Source organism: Saccostrea cucullata, unplaced genomic scaffold (assembly GCF_032062105.1).
Source record: "Saccostrea cucullata isolate Sc308-1 unplaced genomic scaffold, CSIRO_AGI_Scuc_v1 ctg22202, whole genome shotgun sequence".
Lineage (NCBI taxonomy): Eukaryota > Metazoa > Mollusca > Bivalvia > Ostreida > Ostreidae > Saccostrea > Saccostrea cuccullata.
Genome location: NW_026941341.1, coordinates 1 through 8,681, shown reverse-complemented (window position 1 = coordinate 8,681; position 8,681 = coordinate 1). Strand labels below are relative to the sequence as shown.

Sequence of the window (8,681 nt, the reverse complement as noted above, 5' to 3'; positions counted from 1 at the left end):
ATACATGATGATGGATTCTCCCTATGAAAATTTTAGTCCTCTTATAATTTATCATTTTACATTTAGAAAGTACATGCTATTGCAAACAAAATAATACCACACTGGCAAAATTTCATTGAGAAATAAAAAAGTTATTCTCATTCAAGAGAATACACCAGTCCGATTGACAGAGTAATTAACATGTTGATGGATTCTCCCTATGAAAATTTCAGTCCTCTTACAATTTATCATTTTACATTTATAAAGTACATGCTATTGCTCTTATTCTGTATTTTGTGTTGATGTGCAGTGCTAAGTTTGAACTATCTCGTAAGATTTCAATACATATTTATTTAAAAAAAAAAAAAAAAAAAAAAAAAAAAAGAAAAAAAAAAACAAAAAAAAACTGAGATGCTTGATATTAAACAATAGTGTTAGTATCCCTATTTAGTTTATTTCACAAGTTCTGTATCTATCTGAAATGTACTGTTTTTACAGTGCTAGTATCCCTATTTAATTTGTTTCACAAGTTTTGTTATTTATCTGAAATGTACTGTTTGTACACTTTGAATACAAGATTATTGGTAGGAAAGTTAAGTACATGTTTATACTTTTCACACAGAATTTACATTTGATATATCTTTTACGTTCAGTTTTCTTATTTTTTTTTTTATTGTTGATTCCATTTATTTCTTCAATTTGAACGATTTATGTGTGAAATTGTTATTTCTAGGTTAACATTAAATCAAGTTCATTGATGATATATCACGTCATGCACACATTATTTTCTTTATATACCAACAGTTCTAAGGAGACCTCTTTGAGTATTTACTATGATTTAAATCAATGATCTATAAATTATCATTTTTCTCTATAAAACTTTCAAAAAAATTCTTTTTCGTCCAAAGTTTCTTAAATTAAAAGTTACATTGGCTATTATTGTTTAGATGAAAAAATAAATCAGGTAAACATAAAGACCATAAGTATTTTAAATCTATAACTTACGTACTAGAAAGGGACATAACTCTGTAGAGAGTGTCGTATTATGATTAGTGTCCCAGATCGGACATATATATTCTTTTAACTAAAGTTCAAGCTATAAAATTTTATAAATGATACATTTTTATATTATCGATAAAAACAAAAATAGGACATATTCATAAACGCGTCACAAGACCCCACTTCGAGATATTGACTCTGTTGACTTCTAAACGCTTTAGCTTTGGACGGGACTATATTTTTGGACGGGGGTGTCGATCCTAAGTTAAGCTCAATGTGATTTTTTTTTTTTTTTTTGATATCTGTCATCTGAGTTTTATTTCAAAGAAAAAATTATCAACTTCTGTAGTATAACCTGTTTTTCTTAATTTTGCAGTAAACATGGTAAATGTTTGAATACTAATGAAGCAGCTTAAGTCTGCTGTTAAACCTACCCCCCTCCCCTTGCTAACTTCCAAGAATCCAATATCTTCACCCCAGATCTCGATAGGGTATGATACATGTATGTATACACCTAGAGGCAATTAAGAGTCTTTTGTTTTCCCCAGGTAGCAAAACTGTCACAATTTGCTTGAAACTAACAAAACATACACAGGGGATATTAACCCTCAGAGAGTCGAATTAACAACTGAATCTCATGAAAAACAAACTCCATGCGAAACCACCCTACACCATTAAAAATGCATCCTTCTGCACAGAATTTTTAAGAAGTGAATCCATAGATAGAATATTGCTGCTTCTTTTTATTTATTGGTTTATCTTTTTTTAATTTAAACAATGCACAGTTCACGAGCAAAAAAAAAAAAAAGAAAAAGAAATGAAATAAATTATCAGGCCTATTTTTTCAGAGGTGTAGAGTGGTTTCGCGCCGATTACGTGTTCGCGCCGAGTGGTATCGCGCCGAGTGGTTTCGCCCCTTTATCTACAGGTAAGATACAGATAGTATACAGAATGGCTTCCGCCCGATTACCTGTAATTATAATTTAGTAGTTTGTAATTAATTAACCCCAAGCGTTAATGTCGTGTTATGTCGGATAATTATCCCATTTTGTATGAATACTTATAGTGAGGCCATTTTTAGCCAAATTATGACTATTTGAACAAATTTGATCGTCTAATTTGGAATATATCAGAACTGGACATTAAAATAAATAAATGTGTATAAATTTATTTTAACCTTATTGATAGTCAGGTACAAGTAATATTAATGAATACACATGTTTAATATCTACTATATATATATATGAGAATAAAATAGGAATACTGATATTAAGGATATTTTAGGAAATTATACCTGGCATTGGATTCTTTTTGATCAACAACTTCCAATTTATATGTGATATCATAATTTAAAGTAAGCAAGATGGCGCTCGTGAGGTAAGAGGTGTTTTTTCGGTGAGCGCGAGTTTGGAGATATTTAGTGAATTAATGACTATTGTGACTAAGGATTTCCTAAAAGTGTGCTAAAATAACTTAAGAGGAACCTTTACACTGTGAAAAAAAAATATTTGAAACGATCTATCTGTGTTTTTTAAAGAAAGGAGATTCTACACAGTCTACACAGTCGTGGGTACTGTTTACTACGATCTTTAAACACCTCGATTTGTTCGTGCTGTTTTCCCTTGTGAAAGACTTTGTTGACGCTACATCCAAATAAAAACAAAAACATGCCTGGTACTAAGAAAGGGTCAGAAAAAAGTAAATCTGAAAGAAATGAAACGGTTGAAATAACAGATGACTTGACAATAGGGTCATTAAAAGCTGTTCTACTTGAAATTAAAGAATGCTTGCAACAAACGGTGAAAACGTGCGATTTAGAATCAATGGTGACTAATATAGTGAAGGGACTTCTGAAGATTCATGAAGCAAATGCAGATAAAAGAGAAACGCTGTTAAATAAAAGAATCGATAACCTGACAAAAGACGTCGATAGATTAACAATGGAAAACGAAACTCTAAAAGAAAAACTGTCGGAAACTAACAAAAACAATAGAGAACTGAAAAAGGAAATGGATCAGCTGAACGATCTTGCTACTTTTGCCACAGTGAAAGCTAACTATAATGAACAATACAGCAGAAAAAACAATATTAAAGTTTACGGTGTCCAGGAAACAGAAGACGAGGATATTATAGAGGTCGTGAAATCTGTATTGAAGGAGAAAGGGGATGTAGAGGTTAACGAATGTGACATTGTGGCATGCCACAGGATACCTGGATCCAAGGGTAAAGGACCAAAACCCATTCTCATGAAAATGACAAATAACGACAAAAAGGCCCATATAATGCGAAAGCGGTCAAAAGTGAAGGCAGCCCCCGGTAACATTCGACTAGGCGATGACGTTACCAAGGAGAACGGCGAGTTGATCGCGCGCCTGTTGGACTGTGAGGGTGTTTCATCGGCATGGTACTTCAATGGGTCGGTTTACGGAGAGGTGAAGAAAAAACGAGTGAAGTTTGACATTCTTGATGACATTGCACACAAGGTAAATAAGATCCGGGACTAAAATATCCGTCCGTACCTCAACTGATTTTAGTGCGGTAAAATGTATTTCCGGTGTCATATGTGTTTATTTTTGACATTCCAAACAGTGACTCACTTTATCACGGTAGTCAACTTGTATTTTCGTGGAACTTTTTTTATCGTTGAATATCATTGTCTGATCTTTTTTACTGCTTTTCTCTTCTTTGCTCTATCTTCTCTTCTTTTCTGAATCTCTACATATTTAAATCATGAGTTCACCTCCATCGTTCCGTTGGGTATCTAACAGTTTTTGCACAATAATTATACCAAATGGTTAAAATTATATCCGTAAATTGCCAAGGTTTAGGCGATATTGCAAAACGCAAAGATGTTTTTAATTATTTAAGATCGTTGAAATATAATATTTATTGCTTGCAAGATACACACTTCTCCTGTGATATAGAAAATGAAGTAAGAAATTTGTGGGGATACCAGTGCTTTTTTAGTTCATATACTACACACTCCAGAGGAGTCGCAATTCTTATTAATAATAACTTTGATTTTAAACCTATTGCAGAAAAGGGTGATATTGATGGAAACTATTTTTTACTTAAAGCATGTATAGAGGGCCATGAAGTATTGTTATGCACTATTTATGGTCCTAATATTGACACACCACTCTTTTATGAAAACATTCAAAATCATATCGATGATATGCATTGTAGTCATATTATCTGGTGTGGGGATTTTAATCTAGTTATAAACCCAGACTTAGATTATTACAATTATAAATCGATTAATAATCCAAAGGCAAGAGACAAGATTTTAGAAATAATAGAAAATTTTTCTTATATTGACCCTTTTCGACAATTACACGAAAATGTTCGTAGATACTCTTGGAGAAGAAAAACTCCATTGAAACAAAGTCGTTTAGATTTCTTTTTAATATCTGAGTCACTCTTGTCAGGGTTAGAAAAATGCACTATAGAATCTAGCTACAGATCAGATCACTCCATAATATCACTGTCTATTGCTTTTAATGATTTTAAGAAAGGAAGGGGTTTATGGAAGTTTAATAATTCTTTACTATATGATGAAAATTATTTGGAATGCATTAAAAATGTTATCTTAAATGTTAAAAAACAGTATGCAATTCCAGTATACAATATGGATAACTTAAATAATATTATTGATTCAGATATTTCCTTCACTATAAATGATCAATTATTTCTTGAAACCCTGCTCTTTGAAATAAGGGGAAAAACTATATCCTATGCAACTTACATAAAAAAGAAAAAGGAAAATAAGGAGAAAGAATTGATAGAAAATATCAGGATATTGGAAGAAAATATTTCTGAAAATAATATTGATGAATTATTTAGTAATAAGCAAGAATTAGAAAATATTCGAAAACATAAGCTACAGGGTTCATATATCAGAAGTAGAGCAAAATGGGTGGAGGAAGGTGAAAAACCATCAAAGTACTTTTGTTCATTAGAATCAAGAAACTTTACAAGCAAGATAATACCAAGATTAGAAGATGATAATGGAAATGTTATTTATGACCAAACAGAAATTTTAAGAGAAGCAAAATGTTTTTATGAACAGTTATATAAAAAAAGTACAGATACTACAAATAATGATATATTCAAAGAGTTAAGAAATAAAGAAATTCCTAAGCTTTCATATAAAGAATCAGAATCTATAGAAGGCGAAATTACTATGGAAGAAGCTTCTTCTACACTTTACAAAATGAAATCAAATAAATCCCCTGGCTCAGATGGTTTCTCTGCAGAATTCTTCAAGATGTTTTGGAAATATATTGGGGTTTTTGTAGTCAGATCTATTAATTATGGATATAAGCACAACAGTCTATCTATTACACAAAAACATGGTATCATTACCTTGTTACCAAAAGGTGATAAACCTAGACAATTCTTAAAGAATTGGCGACCTATTACTTTACTAAATACGGTATATAAAATTGCATCTGGATCCATTGCAAACAGAGTAAAATGCTATTTAGATAGAATAATTAATGAAGATCAAACAGGCTTTATCTCTAATAGATATATAGGAGAAAACACCAGGTTAATTTATGACATAATGCATTACACTGAGGAAGAAAATATACCTGGATTATTACTACTTATTGACTTTGAAAAAGCCTTTGATACACTTTCATGGAACTTTATACAAGGCGCACTTAACTTTTTTAACTTTGGACCCTCAATCAAGAAGTGGGTATCCCTTTTTAATACAGATATTACATCTGCAATAAACCAAGGTGGTAACCTTTCTGATAGAATTAACATTCAGAGGGGTTGTAGGCAAGGCGATCCTTTGTCACCATATATATTCATTATATGTGCAGAAATTTTAGCAATCCAAATTAGATTAAATAAAAATATTAAAGGTATTTCTATAAACAATACTGAAAAAAAGATTTCTCAGTTAGCGGATGATACATCAATTATTCTTGATGGTAGTAAAACGTCACTCACAGAAACACTGCAAACACTTAAGACATTTTCAGAAATGTCGGGATTACATATTAATTATTCCAAAACTCACATAGTGTGGATAGGCTCAAAAAAGTTTAGTGACGAAATTTTGCTTCCAAATTACAAACTTAACTGGGGAACTACCAGATTTACTCTTCTTGGAATACATTTTGATGTAGAATTGGATAAAATACTACCATTAAATTATGAACCAAAACTGGTACATATTAAATCAATACTTAAACAATGGGAGAAAAGGTATTTAACTCCCATAGGGAAAATTACTGTTATTAAAACATTAGTTCTACCATTACTAAATCATATTTTAATGTCCATCCCAAATCCTTCTGAATCATTCTGTAAGGAATTGGAAAAAATGTTTTTTTCATTTATATGGAATAATTCAACCCATAGGGTTAAGAAAGAAGTAATTGTAAAAAAATATGAAGAGGGGGGTTTAAAAATGGTAAATCTGACATCTTTTATAGCCTCCATGAAATTATTTTGGATAAGGCATCTAATTTTTACAAATAGAGGGTTGGAAAACCTCATTCCTAAATTTAATTTGAACAAATTTATTAGTTGTGGAATTGAATATACTTCAACTTTTTTAAAAACATTAAAAAATAAATTTTGGATAGATGTTTTTAAGTCCTGGATAATGTTACAAAATCTTGAGAAAAAGTTTGATGTTGCTGGTGACTCACCACTATTTTACAATCCAAATTTGCATATTGGCGGAAAACCATTTTATAATAAAAATATGTTTGAGAGCAACATTAGACAAATTAATGATATCAGTAATGAAGATGGTTCACTATTTTCTTATGAGCAGTTGTGTAACACCTATCCAAATATAAAGATTAATTTCTTAGAATTCAGGAGTATTATTCATGCTATAAAGGATTGGATGAAAAACTCCGGTCAGGAAAAAACAATAAAAAAGCTCACAAATCCCATGATTATGTCTAATATCTACACAGTAACAAAATGTAGAAAATCTAAATGCTATTATGAAATCCTTATTCAAAATTCTTCTGTCACAGCAGGTAGAACTTATTGGAGTGAGCTTTTAGAAGTTGGAACTCAGGAATGGAAAAAAATTCACATGATACCCTTTAGGGTAACAAAAGATTGTAAACTACAATGGTTCCAATATAGGATTTTAAACAAAATCCTAGCAACAAATTCATTTTTATTCAAAATAAGAAAAAATGACTGTAAATTATGCAGTTTTTGTCATACTGAGGATGAAACAATAGAACACCTTTTATGGGAATGTGATAATACACAATTTTTTCTTGAAGAATTTGTACATTTGTTAGAAGAAAAAACTGGTTTAATGATAAATGTTACTAAGAAATCTTTTATTTTAGGATTTATTGAGGAAAATACTGATATTCAAAATGTCATTCTACTTTGGCTAAAATACTATATTTATACTGCCAGGTGCACAAAGAAACATATTAACTTACAAAATGCAATATCACAAATGAAATTTCATTATGAAACACAGAAAATTATCTCTTATAAGAATGGTAAAAAGGAAAAGTTTGATACCCAGTGGAACAGGTGGAATCTTCTATTCTCTTAACTTGAATCTTTACACACTCTCTTTCTCTTCTCTCTCTCTCTCTGCTCTCCCCTCTATCTTTCTCTCTATCATTTCTATCTCTCTTAAAATAAAAAAAAAACACATCAGTCTGTTTCTTTTGAAATATGTTTATAATGATGTATGTTGTGTGAATAAAAAAAAAAAAAAAAAAAAAAAAAATAATTTGAATTTTGTTAATTTTCATTATAGCGGTATTTTCAGTAATACAGCGGCGCGAACCCACGCGGGGCGAATCCACTCGGCGCGAACAAGTGATAGGAGCGAAACCACTCGGCGCGAACACGTAATCGGAGCGAAACCACCCGCATTCTTTTTAATTAAATCCCTAGAATTACCCAATGCCAACCAAGGAAAATAAAAAACGGCGACAAGAGATTATGAGGAAATTTCCACATGATGTTAACAAAGACCTGCTCTATTTTTGTAAGTAGATTTAGAATTATTGAATTTGTTATTTATTTCACATGTTACTGCATGGATCATAGATTTTTTTTAGTCTAAAGATCTAGTATAAGATCATCCCGTTTCCTCTGATTTTATAAACAGACTTACAGTGTCTTCAGATGTTATGAATTTCTGTCACTGTAAAGTGTTTGCAAAGCTAGCAGTCTAGTCAATGGGGATATTCAGTAATACATTATACAAGTTAACAAAGTAAGTAATCGTCAGAAAATTATACACATCCGAATATTATTCTTTCGTTCGAATTTCCTCAATGACAATTAACGTTGTAGTGCTCGTTCGTTCGAATATTCTCAATGACTTGAATGTGTACACAAGCTGATGATTGTACTTAGAAATATATTGTCATGTCTAACTTTGTCTGTAATTTGCAAGTTACAGTTTATAAGTATCTTGGTCATTGTTGATTACAGTCATCAGCATTACTGATTAGAAAATTAATTCTTATCTTCTCTCAGACATGGTTAAAAGTATCCCACTACTGTAGTGTACTATAGGGATTAACAAACATTGCGTGTGTTGCAAGTATTATTTCTTTTTCTTTTTTTTTTTTTCGCTGTCAAGATAATTTTTGAGATATAATATGGGGATCAGTGTTTAATGATTATTACATGTCATGATGGACATAACTAATCACCCCAAAAACTCCTACTTATATTGT

The 8,681-nt window shown here is 31.0% G+C and overlaps 1 protein-coding gene across 1 annotated transcript; it reads left to right on the top strand.

The window, feature by feature from the left end:
- Positions 1-2,645: 2,645 nt before the first annotated feature.
- On the top strand, positions 2,646-3,482 carry LOC134257660 (uncharacterized). Its single transcript, XM_062740253.1, has one exon. The coding sequence runs from the start codon at positions 2,646-2,648 to the stop codon at positions 3,480-3,482; it is 837 nt and encodes a 278-aa protein (XP_062596237.1).
- Positions 3,483-8,681: the final 5,199 nt, after the last annotated feature.

Excerpts from the sequence above, each read along its gene's own strand:
- LOC134257660 (XM_062740253.1), top strand. The coding sequence starts at position 2,646 with ATGCCTGGTACTAAGAAAGGGTCAGAAAAAAGTAAATCTGAAAGAAAT.